Source organism: Prionailurus bengalensis, chromosome E1, assembly GCF_016509475.1.
Source record: "Prionailurus bengalensis isolate Pbe53 chromosome E1, Fcat_Pben_1.1_paternal_pri, whole genome shotgun sequence".
Taxonomy (NCBI): domain Eukaryota; kingdom Metazoa; phylum Chordata; class Mammalia; order Carnivora; family Felidae; genus Prionailurus; species Prionailurus bengalensis.
In genome coordinates this window covers 16,082,815-16,103,007 of record NC_057347.1, presented here as the reverse complement: position 1 = coordinate 16,103,007, position 20,193 = coordinate 16,082,815, and the positions used below count along the sequence as shown (strand labels likewise).

General features: G+C 53.1%; 1 protein-coding gene across 7 annotated transcripts in view; it reads left to right on the top strand.

The window, feature by feature from the left end:
• Positions 1–20,193, top strand: part of ABR (ABR activator of RhoGEF and GTPase) — a 183,583-nt gene that overhangs the window by 81,926 nt on the left and 81,464 nt on the right. For all 7 annotated transcript variants that reach the window (XM_043585534.1, XM_043585530.1, XM_043585532.1 and 4 more), the window contains exon 2: positions 6,637–6,821. In XM_043585534.1, the coding sequence (XP_043441469.1) occupies positions 6,637–6,821 (185 nt within the window). The remainder of the gene's footprint in view (positions 1–6,636; positions 6,822–20,193) is intronic.

Below are 20,193 nucleotides of genomic sequence, written 5' to 3'. Positions count from 1 at the left end.
AATAATAGCCACTAAGATTTATTGGGTGCTTACTATGTGCTAAGTGCTTTGCATGCCTTATTCCAGTTAGTCCTCAAAGCAGGCCTGGGCACTTAGCCCCTTCATCATCCTCTTTCACATTCACTCGATTAACCGATATCCATTTATAGGCGGCTGCCCTGTGCCAGGCACTCTTGTGAGCACAGAGAGGTTAGGAAGTGATGGAGCCTGGACTGGAACCTGAGCCGTGTGGCCCTAGGGTCTCGCTCTTAGCCACAGCGATAAACCACCTCCCTCTGGGGCACCTGGGTGGCTCAGTCGGTGAAGCGTCTGACTCTTGGTTTCGGCTCAGGTTGTGATCTCACAGTTTGGGAGTTCAAGCTCTGCACTGGGGTCTGTGCTGACAGTGCTGAGCCTGCTCGGGATTCTCTCTCTCCCTCTCTCTCTCTGCCCCTCCCCTGCTTGTGCGCACACACGCCCTCTCAAAATAAATAAATAAACCGCCTCCCTCTGAGTACCACCTAACCTCTTCCAGTGCCCCCTCACCCACACTGTTGCCTCCTCCCTCCTCTCTGCCTCACCTGTGAAGTACTTCTGTCATAGCACCTGCGATGTCTTATTGCTTATTGGACAGCCTTCCTCTGGTGGGCTGGAAGGGTATCACTCAGGAGTGTGTTTATTTTAAGTGGCAGAAAATCCAACATATAGGGGCTTATATTTTTCACTTAAATAAAAAACAAGATGGCCTGTTTCTTTTTTTTTTTTTTTAACATTTATTTATTTTTGAGACAGAGAGAGACAGAGCATGAACGGGGGAGGGTCAGAGAGAGAGGGAGACACAGAATCTGAAACAGGCTCCAGGCTCTGAGCAGTCAGCACAGAGCCCGACGCGGGGCTCGAACTCCCGGACCGCGAGATCATGACCTGAGCCGAAGTCGGCCGCTTAACCGACTGAGCCACCCAGGCGCCCCAAGATGGACTGTTTCTAATGTGGTTCAGTAGCTCAGAAGCATCAAGGGGAATGTCTGTGTTCTTTCTTGATCATTTCCTCACGACAGCAATATGGCCACTGTCACTCCAGTCATATTTGCGTTCAAGGCAAGGAGTCCCTTTTTAATGATCAAAGCAAAGGCCTTGCTGAGGCCCCATCATGCTTTACGGGGTCTCATTGACCAGAACGATGTCAAAGGGCCACCCTAGTTGTAAGAGAGGCAGAGAAAGTGAGTGTCTTGCCTGGGACTGGGTCCTTTGCCACCTCATATAAAACCAGGGGAGAAGGGAAGCTGGACATTGGGTAGGAGCTAGAGAGCAGAGATCACGTATTAATTTCTCCCGAATTCTTAGAATCTGAGGGCTTTATAATTGTTTTGTGCTATTGCCTTGCATTTATCCTGTGCAAATACAGGCCCTTTTACTTTTTCAAACCTAGTATCCTAGTGTACATGCTGTTATTTCCCATTTCACTTAATAAGATGATACCCACTATCCATATAATTTTTTTTTAAATTTACATCCAAGTTAGTTATTATAGTTCAACAGTGATTTCAGGGGTAGATTCCTTAGTGCCCCTTACCCATTTAGCCCATCCCCCCTCCCACAACCCCTCCAGTAACCCTCTGTTTGTTCTCCATATTTGAAAGTCTCTTAGGTTTTGTCCCCCTCCCTGTTTTTATATTGTTTTTGCTTCCCTTCCCTTATGTTCATCTGTTTTGTCTCTTAAAGTCCTCATGTGAGTGAAGTCATATGATATTTGTCTTTCTCTAATTTCACGTAGCATAATACCCTCCAGTTCCATCCACGTAGTTGCAAATGGCAAGATTTCGTTCTTTCTGATTGCCAAGTAATACTCCATTGTATGTGTATACCACATCTTCTTTATCCATTCATCCATCAGTGGACATTTGGGCTCTCTCCATACTTTGGCATATTGTTGATCACCATCCATATAATTTTAATGGCTACATAGTAGTCCTTCTTGGAGAAATACATACTTTACTCAACCGGCTCCCCATAATTAATCATTTGGGTTGTTTTTAATAGTTCACAATCATAAGGAACCCTGTGATTAATAACCTGTAACCTTATTTCTAGATACACTTATAATTAATTTCTGAGGACATAGTCTTGGGTTATGCTGGGTTAAAAGCTCTGCCAACAAATAGAGCTTTCAAAACCAGTTACCAAACTGAATTCAGACAAACTGTCCCAGGTGTATATACCCTCCAAGAGTTTCTCTTTTTTTTAAGATTTTATTTTATTTTTTAATTTAAAAAATGTTTTTATTTATTTTTGAGAGAGAGTGAGTGAGACAGCACGAGTAGGGGAGGGACAGAGAGAGAGGGAGACAGAATCCAAAGCAGGCTCCAGGCTCTGAGTTGTCAGCACAGAGCCCGACCCGGGGCTTGAACCCATGAACTGCAAGATCATGACCTGAGCCAAAGTCGGACACCCAGCCGACTGAGCCACCCAGGCGCCCCTAAGATTTTATTTTTAAGTAATCTCTACATACAACATGGGGTTCAAACAACCCTGAGATCAAAAGTTGCACACTCCACCACTCAAGCCAGCCATGTACCCCCATACCCTCATACCCTCCACGAGTTTCTGAGGGTACCTGTTCCCTGGAAACTTTGGGTATTTGTTTTAACCTTGCTGATTTAATAGAAAAATAGCAACAATCACAACCCTCCCCCCCCCAACACACACACACAAAATCAATTTTCTTTGATTACAGGGAGGTTAACATTTTATGTTTTTTATTTTTTAAAGTTTATGTATTTATTTTGAGAGAGAGAGAGAGAATGCAGGGGAGGGGCAGAGAGAGAGAGAGAGAAGGAGAGAGAGAATCCCAATCAGGCTCCACACTGTCAGGGCAGAGCCCAATGCGGGGCTTGAACTCATGAGCGGTGAGATCATGACCTGAGCCGAGATCAAGAGTCGGACTCTTAACCAACTGAACCACCCAGGCGCCCCTCCATCTTGTTTTTTCCTGTGTTTCAGAGTAAGTTGAAGACAGCAGTACTCTTGCCTGCAGCACTTAAGCGTGGATATCATTAACTAGTGTTCAATATTTAGTGAAATATGTATATGTATTTGATGAAGGTGATGGAGGCGTCAACCTGTGTACCCCAAATCCCTGTCAAGACACAGAACATTTCTATCACCCCGGACAGTTCCCTGTGCCCCTTACAATCAACTGCTGTCCCTACCCCAACCCCAGAGGTAACTGCTATTTTCTGTTTGTTTTCAACCATAGATTACTTTTGTCTGTTCTAGAACGTCATGTAAGTGGAACCATACAAGATGTGCTCCTTTGTGTCTGGATTCTTTCACTTACCATAGTGCTTGTAAGAGTTATTTTTGTTGTTCTGTGTATCAGTAGTTTGTCCCTTTTTATTGGTCCTTTATTGTAAGGATATATAAGGAATACCTATTTTTAAGGGGTGGGCAGAGCAAGAGGATTCCACCAAGGAGACTTAGAAAGAATAGTGAAGGCAGTAGGAAAAGCACTCAGACAGAAGGTCAAGAAAATCATCTGGGTCAGTTATAAATAAGTTTGACTACATATAACATAAAAACTAAATAATAGTGGCTTATATAACAAGCATTTTTTTCTCCTCTCCTCTAAAAGAAGTCTGGAGGTAGACAGTCCTGGAGTGGTATGGCAGTTCATTGTGCCATCACCAGCCCAGGTTTCTGGCTTTGCACTCAGCTACCTTCAGCGCTGGCTTCTAGCCTCAATATCACCTCATGGTTTAATATGGCTGCTGGAGCTCCAGCCATCCCATCTGCTTTCCAAACTGGCAATAGAAGGAGGAAACATGGAGGGGAGGGGGGAATGGCATACCTTACAGCTAGACCAATCTTTCTTAGCAGCCTTCCTCAAGGTTTCACACATATCCACTTAACATCTCATTGGTTGGAACTTATTCACATGGCCCACACCACTAGAGAAAGTAGTCTTTTAGCTAGCCACTGGGCACACTGCCACTCCAAATATAATGATATTTCTGTTACCAGGAGGGGAAATGGATATTGGCTGTTAGCAGCCTCCTCTGACTTTTCTCTTTTGAGACCTAGTGGCCAAGCCATGGTCAACTCAGCCTTTCTATCCATGGCCTCTCATAAACTGAAGCCTGTGCTTGGTAGTTTTCCATCCTCCTGAGTCCCCAGGACTCCTTCCTTCTCTGAGGGTGGGTTTCTTTTATATCCCTTTTCCTGGTAGGGGCTCTCCTGGGTCTCTGACTGACTTCCTGGGCTGTCAGCGTTTTACAGAGGGTGGAACAAAAGGAAAAGCATCTAAGAACATTTGCAGAGAGCTCTGTATGCATTCTCTCCACTTCTGGGCCTCCCCCACTGCTATGGCCGGCACCCTTCCCTCCCCACTTTGGTCAGCCTCCCCTGACAAGGAGAGCTGCGGAAGTAGATTTCTCTGGAAGGTCAGTGAAGCTCAAAGGGGAAAGGATGGCATTTGGAGACAGACAGACTTGGGTTCAGATCCTTGCCGCAAATCTCTCCGAAACTCAGAGACGTCTGCAAACAGGGGATGGGTGAGAACAGCTGTATGGACGCGGTTGGGTTGAGAGGAGCAGGAGACGCGGGTCCGTGGCCACCACTTGATAAGGCTGAATCGTGCACACGTGAGAGAAGGCCACCGGAGACCTTCCCGCCTTGCCGTGACCCAGGCAACTCCAGACCGTGTGGTAGAGGCAAGCCTTACCACCCTCCCTGTTGTTCCTTCTGCCCCTTGGAAATAAATAAATTAAGACTAACGGATCTGGTCCTGTGACCCCTGGAAACACAGGTCAGCGTATAGGAGAGTCAGCACGGCCTGCTGGAATCTGAACTGTTGGCCGGGTCAGGGTTCACCATAGCTCGAACCCCTGACCATGACTCCAGACACTAATAGGAGAGCCTGGAGCCTCCTGGAGGAGACATGGCAGGTTAACGTGATGTTCCATTCCCTCCTTGTGCTTCTCCAAAGTGAGTAGGTCTCCCCAAACAGCCGGGCCCCCTCACAGTGCCAGACTTGGGCAGAATGGATGCTGTGGCTTCTCTTTCTCCCTCCTGCCCCATGGAAATAGCAGAGTCGGCTCACCGCCCGCCAACCGCACGCATAGGTCCTGTGTCCTCTGGTCGGTGAGCCCTATTTCCACGTGCATGGCACGCACACATCACAGTGGCTCTTCACTTGCATGCCTGTTCTGGGGGAAAAAAAATAGTTTATGTTCTTTGACAGCTTAATGGGCCGTCAGCACAGGGACTGGAGAGAAAGTCAGAGGGAGCAGGTGCAGCGAGGCTGGGGGAAGCTCTCGGCTGCCAAAGGGCCAGATTGGACTGAGTATAGCTGTGGCCAGACGCCCTGGTGACCTGTTGACACCATTCTCAGGCTGCCGGCTGCCCTGGGGCTGGTATGTTGTGACAGAAGAGGAGGAGCCAGGGCCCCGTGGAGAATTTGGCTCAAGCCTGAGACCTGAGAGGGACAGTGCATTCCTCTGCTCATTCATTCCCTCCACGCACATTTCCCTAGATCCTGCCGCGTGTCCGCCCGTGGGTTCTGGGCACACAGCAGTGACTGAGGCACCCCCCCCCCCCGCCCCCCGGTCCTGCCCCAGAGGTGCAGGGACAAATCGGCAGGATAACAGAGGCACTAGAAGGCCACGTGCTGTGGTTCTGAGCTGAGACGCCAGGGAGGACATCCCGGAAGAAGTGAAATCAGAGCGGACGGTGGGACCAGGCCCAGCCAGGGGGTGAGGAGCCGTGAGAGGATCACTTGTGCTGCTGCAGGAGAGACCCCACCGGTGGAGCTTGGGGGCCTTTCTGAGGTGCTGCCCTATGCCCCCATGGGCCCGGCCCGCTGTTCCCGGGAGGGGTGTGTGTGCGTGGGCTCTGCAGCCTGGTTGGTGCTGGCAGCACCAAGGGGGTTAACGGCAGCTCCACTTCCCTGCAGCCCTTTCTTCCCTCTTCTCCGAAGGGAGCCTCCATTGAAATTCTAGAAATAAGTGCCGGCTTTTGAGTCTGCTGTGAAACCATGTCCCTGCCAGGCCCCAGAGCCACCTTCTCGCCCACACTGTGCCAGCCTTGGGCTCCATCTTGTGCAGGGGCCTCGTTCAGAGGGGTGAGGACTCCCCGGGTGCAGTGCCTCAGCCCTCCGCCCCGAAACCTGCTCTACCCCCCACACCAGGCATCGGCTCGGTGTACAAATGGTACCCAAGGAGGAGGGGCTCAGGAAGTGACATCGCCTGGCCCGCCCCACCTCCTTATTCCCTATAAAAAGCAAAATGGTGACTCAGAGAGGAGAGTTGGAAGCGTCCTGCCTCCTGCTCCCACTGTGAATTTTTAGGCTTGGAATTAGGCAGGAGGCAGAGGAAACAGCGGCTCGAAATCCACGACTGACATGCTGTTTGGCGGGTGGCAACCGTGGAGCCGCTCCTCCCCTACTCCCAGCAGCCCCTGAACTGCAGCCCCAGGACCTGCTGGCGCTCCCCAGCCCTTCTCGAGGCCCGGGGCCCCCACGCAGCCCCCGCCCGGGCCTGGCCGTGCATGCCGCACCGGGGGGCATGGCAGCCGGGGGTCGCCGCAGGCGCCCACTGCGCTATCAGTCCCTGGCAGCCCTCGTGGAGGACTCTCAGTGGCCTTTCTTGTTCCTTGTCTCAGACTTCAGCTACGGGGCAGACGACTACGACGGAGAAGGGAATGAGGAGCAGAAGGGGCCCCCGGAGGGCTCGGAGACCATGCCGTACATCGATGAGTCGCCCACCATGTCGCCCCAGCTCAGTGCCCGTGGCCAAGGCGGCGGGGACAGCATCTCCCCCACCCCACCTGAGGGGCTGGCGCCTGGGGTAGGTGCACCTGCTTTTCCTTCTGGGGGGGGAGGGGGGAAGGCAGGCATGGGTGTTGTGGGCCAGGCCCTGCCTGGGACGCTACTGGGAGAGCAGGGCTGGGGAAATGTGGACCTGGCGCCCTTGTCACCTCATCCCAGTCCTGGGCCCCTCAGACTAGGCTCCCCACCACCACCTGCTGCTCTCTCTGCCACCCCTGCACCTATCTCTGCCTCCTCTACCAGCCATCTGCTTCCCCTGCCTTCTGGACACCCTCACTTCCTCTCTCAGCTTTCTCTTCCAGCCCCTCTCTAGCAGGATGGGGCCTGGGGGAGGGAACAGGCCCTTCTCTGTGGGCCAGAGCAGCGCACATGGCCTGTGGGCTGTAAATGCACAGATGCCGGCTCAGCAAAGCGAGGCTGGTCTCCGTGCTCTCTGTGAGGTGGAGTGAGCTGCTTCCGTAGCATTCCCTGAAGATCAAGGGCCCCCCATGCTGCCCGCCTCTGTTGACTCTGGAAGGGAATCAGCCCTAATGGTGTCCCCCTCTCCTCTTGTCGGCTGATAGGAGCTCTGCTCCAAAGAGAAGCATTTTACGAGGAATATTAAGTATGTGCTTTCAGACGGGCCAGGAGCTTTGCAAGCCTTGTGATTCATGCCGTTCCTGGCCGCAGGGACTGGCTGTGTCTGGGCCCAGCTTGTATGTGTGCACCTGAGACACATGAGCAAGTGAGGCAGAGGGGCTCCTGGGGGCTGTTTTTCTGGAGTTGGGGAGAATCAAAGCCCTTCCTCTATTTGGGGGGCTGGGGCATGGAGAGTCTGGTCCTGCTTGGTAAAGGGCTTGTCCAGATGCGTTCTGTGGGGGACCCCTTTCTTCCCTCCAACAACCCCGAGGAGCAGTCACTCAGATGCTGTGAGATACTTGTTCCCCTCCCGAAGGGCCCAGCAATCCCCGCTCCACAGGAGGGCTGCCTGGACTCTACCATTTCTGGAGAACCCCCTGCTTCTTTCCCTCCCAGCCTCCTTGGCCACCTTCCACCCCTCCGCAGAGCTCTCACCCCCTCTTCACACACTGGGGTGGCTGTTATAGCCTTTGGCAACAAGGGCCTTGGCAACCGGCTTCCCACTTGAGGGAAGCCACATCGTTGCCATGGCAACAGAGGCTGAGGCAGAGCTTCGTGGCTGCCAGGCAGTGCAAGTTTGGAAATGGATGGTGGGGGCAGGTGGGAGGTGGAGGGGACGGGTGAGGTTCAGGATCCCCACAGCTGGCATTCTGGAGTGTTGCCCTGTCATCCTAAGGAAGGCGAGAGTCCACCATCTCGGACATGCAGGGCAGAATTTTTGCTGGTGATGGAGGGAGTATTCTGGGGCGTGAACTGAGGCCAAGCAGAGGAAACAAGGCTAAAACTCTTGCTTCCCATCTCTGCCTTCAGGTCTCTGACCAAACAGAGCTCAGAGGCCCCCTGGAGGACTCAGCTGTTACCCCACTGTGAGCAGGTGCAGGAAGATTCACTGTAGGACCCAACCCAGAGCCAAGAATGCTGGCTGAGAGTTGAGAACGTGTGGCCAAACAGAGCTGCTTGCTGACAAGCGAAGTGCCTCTGCCATTTTCATCCCCCTTCTCTGCCTCCCCCCGCCCCCCTGCCTTCCTCCTTGCTTCCTGCCTCGGGTCCTTCCCTCATCACGTGACCACCTCGCTGGCGTGCTTGCCCATCGATTTTTAGATTCCTTGGTGAAAGGTGCTGGTGGGTGCTTTTCCCAGTGAAACAGATCACAGGCACAACGGGAGACCCCCCCACCCTTGCCTGGAGCTCTGAGGTTTTGAGCCAGTGACTTTCCTCACTTTGTGGCTGCCCATTTTGTTTGGTGGCTCACGAGTGAGTAACTGGGTTTTTTTTGAGGACTTTGAAATCCAGAGATGCTACAGTGAGAACTGACTAAAGTGCTTGGGAACCCCGGAATTGATTTTTTTACACCATTGGCTAGAAGTCATGCGAGGTAGGGGTGGGGAGCATTTATCCAACTTGGGGATACGGGTGAAGATTCCAGTCCGATGAACCTCCTTCCCGCCCACCTTCCTTCCTGGAGTTAGTTGCATTTCTGCCCTTTCCTCTGGGTCACTGGCCCCATCTAGTGGACTCTGCAAGTATTGCTGTTTACATTGGGGTGCCACAGAGTTGACACACCCCTTCCTGAGTACTTGGGCGCTATTTTGGTTTAAAAACAAAACAAAACAGAAAACCAAGGTTTTTGCTACTTGGCTCTGTTCATTTGGCCAGGCAGGTCTCCTCCCTGCCAGGCTTCCTGTTGGGGCCTTGGGAACCAAGGGGACTTTTGGACCAAATCAGACGATTGTTCTAAGTATTCAGATGTCTGGCCTCTGGCAGCTGGGCATTTCACAGCCCTGTATGCAGCCAACTTGTGCTGGGAAGCCTAAGGTTTGGTCCTCCTGAGAACAGAACCAATGGGATGCCTATCTATATCTGTAGGGAGATTTATTTTTTTTTAATGTTTATTTTTTTTTGGAGAGAGACAGAGCATGAGTGGGGGAGGAGCAGAGAGACAGGGAGACACAGAATCCGAAGCTGGCTCCAGGCTCCAAGCTGTCAGCACAGAGCCCGACAGAGACAATGCGAGAGACAGAGTGCAAGCAGGGGAGGGGCAGACAGAGGGAGACACAGAATCCGAAGCGGGCTCCAGGCTCTGAGCTGTCAGCCCAGAGCCCGACGCGGGGCTCGCACCCGTGAACCGTGAGATCATGACCTGAGCCGAAGTCGGACACTTAACCGACTGAGCCACCCAGCTGCCCTTGATCATGGAATTGGCACACTTCATTATGGAGGCCAAGAAGTACCAAGATCTGCAGTCAGCAAGCTGGACACCCAGGAATGATGTAATAGTTCCAGGTTGAGTCTGAAGGCCTAAGAACCAGCAGAGCCAAATAGTGTGAGTTCTAGTCTGAAAGCCAGCAGCCTCGAAATCCAAGAAGGGCCAGTGTTTCAGTCTGAGGCTAAAGCCTGGAAGAGACTCGTGTCTCAGCTTGACTGGCAGGAAGAGTTCCCTTTTATTAGGCCTTTTTGTTCTACTTGGGTCTTCAGTTGATTAGATGAGGCCCACCACCCCCATCAGGGAGAGAAGCAGCTATACTCAGTTGCCTGATGCAAATGTTAATCTCACTCAGAAATGCCCTCATGGCACACTCAGAATAACTTTGACCGAATGTCTGGGCCCAGTCAGGTTGTGACACATAAATGTAACAATCTTGACAGTCTCACTCGTGCAGCAGCCCAGAGAACAGAAGGAACACGAGCTTTGGATAGGTGAACACCTGCTACTCTCTAGCTGTAAGGCCCTGGATGAGTGCCATGACCCCTCCGAGCCTCACTTTCCTCATCTCGAAATAGGACCAGCTGCCTGGATTGTTGGGGAGAGACCGGGATAGCTCAGGTGAAGCCCGCAGCTCTGGGTCTGGCTCACCGTGGGTGCTCAGCCCTTGGCGACTGGGACCCACAAGACTTTTCTCGCCTGTTTTTGGAGCCAAGACCATTGTAAGGACCTGGTCTAATGAATATTAGCTAGACAAGGACTGAATCTGCTTCTGCAACCTCCTTTCCTGCCAGGTATGGTGGCCCAGATAGAGCCAGGTCTCTGTGGTGTCCCAGTCTCCTCGCTCCCCAACCTGCCCCCTACAGCCTGGCTCTGCTGCTCTTGTCTTCGGTGTGCCCCAGCTGTGCAGCCCACTAGGCCTCGGGGGAAACCTCAAGCCCTGCCCTGCAGACCCTCCCCTTCCCTCAAGCCCAGGCTGAGCAGAGCCCCTTAGTAGGGCCAGGGCCTCACGTCACTGGTGGCTCGATTCGACCGACAGTGCCTGATTTCACCTTGGGAAGGCAGGGCAGGGACTCTTGATCTCAGCTGACAAGTTGGGGTACACGTTCCTCTGCCAGGACCATGGTCATACAGAAAAGCTTGCTCCCTGTAAGCCAGAGACTCCTCCCTCTGCCCCCTTGGGAGACACGGTAAAAAGTGGAAACAAGGCAGAGAAAAGATCTGGGTGTTGTCTCCGGGCTTCCGCCGCCTAGCTGTGTGACCTGAGGGATGCCACGCCCCCTGTCTGGCTCCAATCTACTCATCTGTAAAGGGAAGATACTGAGAATTTCCTCCCTCCTGACCGCCCACACCCGTCATGAGGTTTCCGTGAGACGGTGTCAGGCAGGGCGCTTTGCAAATTGTAGAGTGTGTACCCACGTTGGTGGGACTGCTCAATGTCAGACTTGTTCTGTAGTTCCGGGGGTATCCAGAGGCAGGTCAGAGGCATCTAATAAAAGGCCGGATGGAGGGGTTCAGACTTTAGCCAGCGGGAGAGACCAGAGTAAGGGCGGGGGGGGGGGCGTTGAAACGGTCACCGTTGTCCTTCCATCTCCCCCACCCGCTTCTCCTCGTCACAGCTGCCTGGACTTGCGCTGAGCCTTTTACGCAGGTTGTCTCATTCAGGGCCTGTGAAGTTGGTGCGGTAATCGTCATCTTACAGTTGAGGAAACAGGCTGGCAGAGGTGATGTAATTCATCCAGGACTAGCCAGCAGGGCCAGAGATTTGTTGAAACTCAGGTCTCTCGGACACCACCTCCCTTGTGAAGTTTTACAGCCCGTCGCTGAGCCCTTTGCCCTTTGGGAAGAGTGCACCGTTCCTTGTGGAGCCGGTCGGCCCCGTGAGATCGGGAGCCCCCCTCCGCAGCTCCTGGCACCTGCTGTTTGTGGAACTGAACTGAGTAGTACCAAGTGGCCAAGGAGGAAGGACTCAGGTGCAGTCTCAGGGCATGAAGTTCGGGAGATCTCTGCTCCCTCTTTCCTTCTTCAGTCCCTTCCGAAGGTTGGGTTTGGGGAGTTGAGGTTGCTTCCAGGTGAATGGAGGAGCCAGGTGGAGAGCCAGAGCATGTGAGATTGTGTCCCAGTCTGGTCCCTCTGGACATTGTTAGAGGCCTGGGTTGGGTGGGCTAGCGGCTGCCGTGGTCTTTACTCCTCTCAGGAGTTTCCATCTGCCAGTGGAATCAGAGACAGACTCTCCTCAAGTTTCCAGCATCCTGTCTCAGCAGCCTTGCCCCCCACTTGTCCATTTCTGGATCTTTGGGCCCCCACCGCTACCAGGTGGCGAGCTCGGAGCCCATGGGCTTCATTGCCTCCTAACTCCTCCCATTACTGGGTGAGCTCCCACCCCATTTGTAGATGAAGAAACTAAGGTTCAGGGGGGTTCCCTGGCTTGTCTGGGTTGAGAAGGAGGTGAGTAGGAAGTAGGGAGACATAGCGCCCTGGTTGCAACCTCAGCCCCCTCCACGGCAGGTCCTCTCTGGCCCGTGCCCTCTTCACACCTGGCTCGGATCCGGCCTTCTGTGGTTGACCACACCTGGCTGACCTGGAGCATCCCCGTAGCTCTCACAGCCTGTCTGCACCTGCCCCTCCCTGCCAGCATGCTGGGATCAGAGTTCCGTGATGGATTTCACATCCACCCCTAACGCTTCTTCCAAAGGGACATTCAGTGAAGGGATGCTGATCTCCTGCAGGTCCCGGGCACTGTGGCTGTGAGGGTGAGCTCAGCCAGGACCGTCCTCTGCACTTGAGGCCCTGGAGTCTCCAGGGGTGGGGCAGGGAGGCGGACTGACCTACATGTAATCACACCAACTGGGGTGAAATTGCGTGCGAACTAAGCGCCCTAGAGCCCTGCCCCTGAGAATGTGCTCTCACAAAAGTGAGCCACCCTGGGGCCAGAGGCAAGGGGTTTGTGCAGAAGGGCAGAGCACCTCCTCCAGGCCAGCAGGCTGGCTCTTGCCCCAGGGACTGTTTTCCATCACTGTCACCCAGTTTCTCCACTAGTGGGTGCCAGCGCTTTCTTTCACACGGATGGTGCACTGGTGAGCCTGCCACCCTCAGGGTTACCAACTGGGTGCTTCTGTCTGGAGGGTTTCCAGACCCCTCACCATCCTGCCCATGTGGCAAAAGGAAAAGAGCTCATAGAAACACTTCCAGAGGGGCTCCTGGGTGGCTTGGTCAGTTAAGCATCCAACTCTTGGTATTGGCTCAGGTCATGATCCCAGGGTCGTAGGATCGAGCCCCAGGTTGGACTTCGTGCTGAGCGTGGAGCCTGCTTGGGATTCTCTCTCTCTCTGTCTCTGTCTCTGTCTCTGTCTCTCTGTCTCCCTCTGCCCCTCCCTCCCCCCATGCTCTCTCTCCCTCTCTAAATTAAAAAAAAAAAAGAAGAAGAAAAGAAAAAAACACTTCCATAGCACTTACGAAATGCAGGCACTGTGTTACAGCACTTTCTAAGCATTAACTTATTTAGCCCTCGCCACGACCTCGTGAGCAAGGCACCATTATTGCCCTGTTTCACAGATGTGGAAACTCAGGTGCAAAGAGGTTACACAACTCACCTAAGGTCCCACACCTGGTGAGTGGGAGGGTACTCGTCACAGCTGCTCTCTGCTTTCTCTCCAGAACATTGCCCTCTGCGCCTTTCTTTTACCTCTTTCTGGCTGCGTGGCTTTGGGCAACTTGCAGAGTCTTGGTACCCTCAGCTGAAAATGAGAATAAACACCTCCTGTCCGGAAGGGCTACTGTGAGGACCAAGTGACATAGTAACTGCGAGAACACCTTGTTCTGTCTGGGCTGCACAGAGGACCCGTTCCGGAGGTGATAGTTGAATTTGAATCTCTCTTGGGATGTGAACCCAGTTCTCCATGAGTCCCTGGCTCTGGCTGCCCTCAGACCCTCCTGTCCCTGCTCTAGTCCTGGCAGAGGGGGCTCAGCTCCCAGTGGCATTCTTGCCTGGTGAGGGCCCCTGTGGAGGGCACCGCTGTGGAGGATTCAGGGGGAAGAGAGGCACACAGAGGAGAGCCCAGGTGCTGGGAAGGAGGTTAGACTTGTCTTGGGCCATTTCTCACTTGGCTACAGTCTGCCTTCCCTTCTCCCTGGCCCCCACTGCAAGGGTGTTCCACTTAAGCCCACCTTCCGGGACACCCCCTGCCCCCCCCGCCAGGGGTTTGTGAGCTAAGGAAGGAGGGAAGTGCTGGGAACTTGAGATAAAGCCACGCCTGGCCCACTCACTTGGCACCAGTGGGTGCTTACCCCTCCTCCCCTTCAACCTGTTTCCTTTGGTAGGACTGTTCCCTTTGGCCCTATGAGCCTCTTATCATATGACCAGTTTCCATAGGAACCATCCATCCAACCTCAACACCTTGATTTATCTTTTTGGGAGACCCTTTGCCTTGCCCTGTAAGCTTCTATTTCCACTCACCAAGTATTTTCTGAGCACCCACATTTTACAAGATATTGTGGGGAATTAGCATGAGCAGGGGTTGCCCCTAACCCCTCTCATACACACACACACACACACACACACACACACACACACACTCTATTTCAAGGCCATCTGTGCAACAGCCTTGAAAGATGTACAGCGTCCCAAGGGAGGAGTCATGTGACCTCAGGTGGGGCAATCAGGGTGGGGAGCATGTAGGAGGCAGCCTCATAGGTAGTGTTCTGCCTGGGCATTGGTCAGGAGGGACGTTCTAGATAAAGAGGGCTGTGTAAGTTCTGGAATGTGGGGAAATCTCTGGAGATTTGAGAAAAGGAGAATGGTCTGGTGTGGCTGGGCATTGGGTTCATTGGAAGAGGTGGGGAGTGAGGCTGAGAGTGAGCTAGGGCTCCCCACTTCTGTGCTCCCCACACCCTACCACCACTGCCAAAAAAAAAGGATAGCTGGTGCCTAATAAGGGCTGACACTTGCCAGGCATTGCCCTACATGGACTAGTCCTCACTGCAACCCTAGAATTGGTGCTATGGTTATCCCCATTTTACAGATGAGGAAACTGAGGCCCAGGGTGTTTGAATGACTTGCCCAGGGTCACACAAACGTCAAGAAGCAGAGGGAGGATTCATATCCAGAATCTAGGGAAGTTCTTTTTGGTTTTGGTTTTGTTTTACTGTATAAATAGTGTCAGTATGGGCTTAGGCCCAACATTTGCTTTATATAAAAACCCCATATATGATTGTTGGAGTGACTTCTATAACAGAGAAGGGAAGGCAGAATGGGGAGCACAATTATCAGGAAGATGATGAATCTGCTTCCATCTGCGGCTATAGCTGACTCTGTCTGCTCCTGGCACTGGCCCCCTGGGGTCAGTTCTTATTGGCCCCACTGAGCTCCAGCAAATCTGGTGGGGCTTGAGCCTGGGATAGTCAGAGAGGAGGAGGAAGGGGCTTCAAGCCCAGGACAGGCCTGGAGGTGGGAATGTGCCTGGCCTTTCAGAGGGTGTTGTCAACACTTGGATTGGTTGAATCACCAGCAAGGGCCCCACTGCCCTTGTTTGGGCTGATTTGGTGGCTTCCTGCTGGGCACGGAGTGAGCAATGTTTTAGAAAGAATAATCTGATGTCAGTGGGAGGGATGACCATTGAACAATGGTCCTGTCATTCCCTGCTTAAAACTCTTCGATGCCCTTCCCTCTCTCCTTTTGGTAAAATCCAACGCTTAGCAATGCTGCCAAGACCCTGCCTGATCTGACCACTTGACTGCTGCCTACTTCTGCAGCCTCTTGACCAACCCCCCAACTAGAATGTGAGCTCCAAGATGGAGGTTTGTCCATTTCATAACCAAATGCTTGCTCGTTGAAAACGCTAGTGCCTAGAACTGGGCCTGGCACATAATAGATGCTCAGTAAACATCAGTTGGCTTATTGAATGAACACTCGCCACCCAACTGAATTCATTTCATTGTGCCTCCTCCAGTCCCGTCTGCCCTCCCCCGCCGCCCCCACTGGCATGGCTAGCCCCTGTTCATTTTCAAGTGTGAGTTTCAAGGTGACCTCCCGCAGAGAACCTTCTAGGACTCCCCCTTGGCGGCATCAGCTGTCTTGTGCTCTCTGTGAGGTGGAGAGAGCTGCCACTCACTCTACTTTCCCAGCCGGAGCAGTTACCACACTTCTTTTTTTAACTTCTTTATTTTCCCTGATTACCTCACTGAAAACCCAGACTTTACAGAAATATGTAATGTAGAAAGTGAAAGCCTCCCCAAGTGCCATCCTCCAGACAAAACTTCTGTTAAAAGTCGGTTGTGTACTTCTCCTTATTTGCCCATGTGACATGACTGCATGCACAGTCCACTTGACACACTTGGCCGTCCCCTTCTGCCGGACATTTGGGTGTTTCTTGATCTCCTTCCTGGGAGAGTTGTACCTCAGCCCCATAGTTCTGAGATTGCGCCCCGCTCCTGGCACTGCTGTGGCTCACAGCGGTCAATCTGTCCCCGAGCCCGTCAGCTCCATGGCGGTAGACGTAGTGTCCCGTTCGTGGGTGTGATACGAATGCCCAGTGCACAGCAGGCAGTTGATAGATACTTATTGATTCAGTGGCTGTGAGAATGAGGGATGGAGAATGAGTGTAAGGGAAGGCCATGGGGTTTGGGGAGAGGAGACTATCGGTGGCTTTGAGAGCGTGGGCTTGACAAGTGTCAGAAATCTCAGTCGGTGCTCCTTGCCCTCCACAGCGTGGTTCCAGCCACATCTCCAAGTTCGCCTCCTGCCCCTTTTCTATTCTCTTCTCCATCTGTGTTTGCTTACAGAAAGTTCTCCTTTTTGGCCTTCCTCCCTTTGCGTGCAAACTCTTCCCCTTTTCTTTTTTCTTTTTAAAAATTTTTTTAATGTTTACGTATTTTTGAGAGAGAGAGAGAAACAGCATACATGAGGGAGGGGGAGAGAGAGAGGGAGACACAGAATCCTAAGCAGGGAATCCTAAGCTGTCAGCACAGAGCCTGACGCAGGGCTCGAACCCACAAGCTGTGAGATCAAGACCTGAGCCGAAGTTTGTCGCTCAAACTGAGCCACCCAGGCGCCACCTCTTTCCCAACTCTTTCCAGACGCTGCTTAGAAGCCACTCTCCTGTGAAGCTTTTCCTCTGAGGCAGGAATCTGCCTTTGTCCTATGTCCCCACTGTGTTGATCACTGAGACACTGTCTCTTTTGTTCCTATGTCCTTCACTTCCTATAGGTTGAGAGCACTCTAAAGGCTGTGTCTCCCAGATTTGTGTTTGTAATGCCAAGCTTTCTCTGGGTATGAAGGGACAAACAAGGGAGCAGATAGATGGACAGGCAAGATCAGGACTCAAAATGGAATATTATTCTGGCTGTGCAGGGGTGAGATGCTGCAAACTTTGGTCAGGTGGTGGCTTTAAGAAAAGGAAAAAAAAAAAAGGAAGAACGAAGGGGACTCAGTAAAAGGGATGTGGGGCCTGAGGGAAGGAAGAGTCGCAAGATGGTGGCCCTGCCGACAGAAGTGGAGAAGCCAGAAGGGGAAGCTGGCATGGGGGTGGGGGTCGTTTGGTCTGGGTATGTGGAGTTAACGGGCTGTTGGTGGGACTTCCAAGTGAGGAGACCCAGCTGCCAGCATAGATGTCGTGCTTGGAGCTGAGCAAGGTGCTGGGTTACAAATGGTGATGGGCTGCCTTTGGCCTGGAAGTAAGAAGGGAAGACTTCTTCAATGGTGGAGAGGAGCGGGCTGGGGCCGGGGTCCTGAATGGGTGACTCCATGCTGACAGGAGGCAGACGTAAGGAGAGCCAGCGTAAAGCAGAGCGGTCAGAGCAGCACCAGCATGCTTACAGGAGCTGAGGGATTTGAGAAAGGCCAGACTGCTGAGGCTAAGGAGTGGGAGAGGGAGGTCTCCGACTTTGGGATACGGCAGTTTAGGGACCTTTGGAGCAGGCTGCTTCTCTGGAGAGGAGGAGCGGGAGCCAGGCTGAAGCAGGGGAGTGTGGAGGATGCTGGGAGGAAGCTCAGGTCCAGGGCTGGCTCAGGGCATTCGTAGGGGAAAGGGAGGGGGCATTGCTGGGACTTGTGAGTCACTTCCCCCCCAGGGGGAGGACTGAGGGCCTCTGAGTGGTGTCTGTATGCCCGATGGAGATGGAAGGGCATTCTAGTTACTCACGGGAATTTCCAGCCAGCTGGGGTGGGGTGGAGCAGAGATGCCTTGGATGTTTAGGGAGCAGCTTCTGAGAGGTTTCAGGGTTTGGGGAAGAAGTGGGTGTTGATCCGGCTCTGCTGGTTAGGGGCATGGGGAATGAAGTCAGGAATACTCCAGGAGACTTCGGAAGGCGCTTCCCCGATTGGGTGGGGGAAGGGACACCAGAGGAGCCCTTGGGCTTTTAGACCCTTCTCCCATTCCACCTGTATGTCTGACCAGTGGGTCAGTCCTGCCATGCACTTGAAGCTTGCGGGGTGCGAGGCAGAAACTGTGGCATAGAGCCCCGGGCTGGCACACTTGTGCTCTGGGGAATGCCAGGCCTAGTTGTTCCCAAGCACTGGGAACAGCCTCGCCCGCCCAAACCAAATGAGGAATTGTGGCTGAAAGGGCCCTTCAGATGTGCTCCGGCTATTTATAACCCAGCCAGGGCAGGGACAGGGAAAAACCAGGGACTGAGGGAGGGGGCGGGCTGTAAGGTGGGGTGTGCCTCTGTGAAGCCCTGTCAGTCCTGAGGCCCCAAAGAGCCTACCCCAAATCCCTCAGTCTCTATTTCAGCTTTGGTGACAGGGAGGAGCCTGTCAGTGGTGAGGACAGCTTCTCTGCTCTAGCAAATGGCACAAGCCCCATCTTGAGCTCAGAGCTTCCACACACTTCTTTGGGGATTTGGGATTAGAAACTGTTTCCATTCTTCTCCTTTTCCCTCCTCTCCCCTCAACTCTCCATCCAGCTTGGAGGCTCAGCCAGGGGCCCTGTTCTCAGCTGAGGTGCCCAGTGGAAAGGAGAGGTAATGACAAGATGATGCACAGTTGACATTCCTTTGTAACTCATTTCCCAGGAGTTTGACCCTTCCCCGCCAAGGCCATTACCACCTGACAGGGGATATGACACGTGCATAAGGAGGCTGGTGGTAGATACGCGTGCTGATGGACAGCTCCAACACTGCATCATTGAGAGCGTGTGTATGAGGAGAAAGCCAAGGGAATCCCTGGCTGGAGACACTGTTGGGGGGCTGGTGGGAGGTTGAGGGGGTTGGCTTGAGTGGGTATGAAGCTTCAGGGCTCACCACCCAGAGTCCTGAATTTTCACTTGATCTACCTGGGTGGTGGCACCTATGATGCAGGTTTACAAAGGTAAGTGGTGTGTTGGTAGTGTGTGAAGTTGAACTGGATTCCAAGATGCCGGATCCAATGAGGAAACGGGGCAGAGGGGATATTCGGGGAACACCACCACCCTGTCCCCTACACCTACACAACTCTCAACTTCCCTTAGAGAAACAACCAGCTGCGAGAAGGCAGCAACCTTGTCTTGGGCCTAATTCAGTTCACGGATGTGTTTCATTTAGAGCGCACCATGTTTTGTTTTAATGTAATTCATCTGCCATCCTTTTAAAATTGAGAGATGTCAGGGCGCCTGCGTGGTTCGGTCGGTTAAACGTCTGGCTCAGGTCATGATCTCACGGCTTGTGAGTTCAAGCCCCGCGACAGGCTCTGTGCTGACAGCTCAGAGCCTGGGGCCTGTTTCCGATTCTGTGTCTCCCTCTCTTTCTCTGCCCCTCCCCTGCTCATGCTCTGTGTGTCTCTCTCTCAAAAAAGAAACATTAGAAAAAAAAATTTTTTTTTAATAAAATTGAGAGATATCACCTAAGACTCCAAATTTCCAGGTTCTCTAGAACAATCTGAGATGGGGCGACCTGAAGCCTGCGTTGCCCCTAGCAGCCATGAACTGGAGCGGAGTGGTGGTTTTTTCACCCAGCTCCTACCTGGCGCACTTCACTGCTCTTACCTGCACTCTGATGGCTGCTGGAGTTTGCAACCTTTGCCCTAGGTGTTGTGCTGTGAAAGAGCTTTCCCCAGGTGCTGCCCCTAAACTCTTCCCTCAAGAGAGTAAGTGTCTGCTCCTCTCCTGCTGAGGCCTAGACCACCAGATTGTGCTCTTCGCTGTCTGGATGGATTGAGCTTTGTAACCCCTGAGGAAGCCCAGGGGAAGCCTGCTGGGAGTGGGAAGGGCTGCTGGTGTTATCTCCCTGGGTTCCTTGTACTCTCTGCTGTGGGGCTGGCTCTCCTGGGCGGAGGCCCCTCTTGAGCCAAAAGAGCCCCACGGAGGTGGGATTGCTCATCTCAGCAGCATCTGTGAGTAGGAGATGTGGCATCTCCGGCCGTCCAAGGGGGCCCTTCTGCAGAACCTGGCTGGCACTTTTGCTTCTGTTGTGGTGACGCGGATCGGGCCTCCTCTGCACAAAATCTTGTTCTCCCAGCCACAGTGGTGATAGAAACTGTTTTCTCACCAGGCCTTGGCCTCCCCTCCGCAAAGGTGTCAGAACCCGAGGCAGAGATGAGAAGGGGGCTCAGCTTGTGGCCGTCCCAGGGTGACAGCGAGGCTCGCCCCGGGTCTTCCCG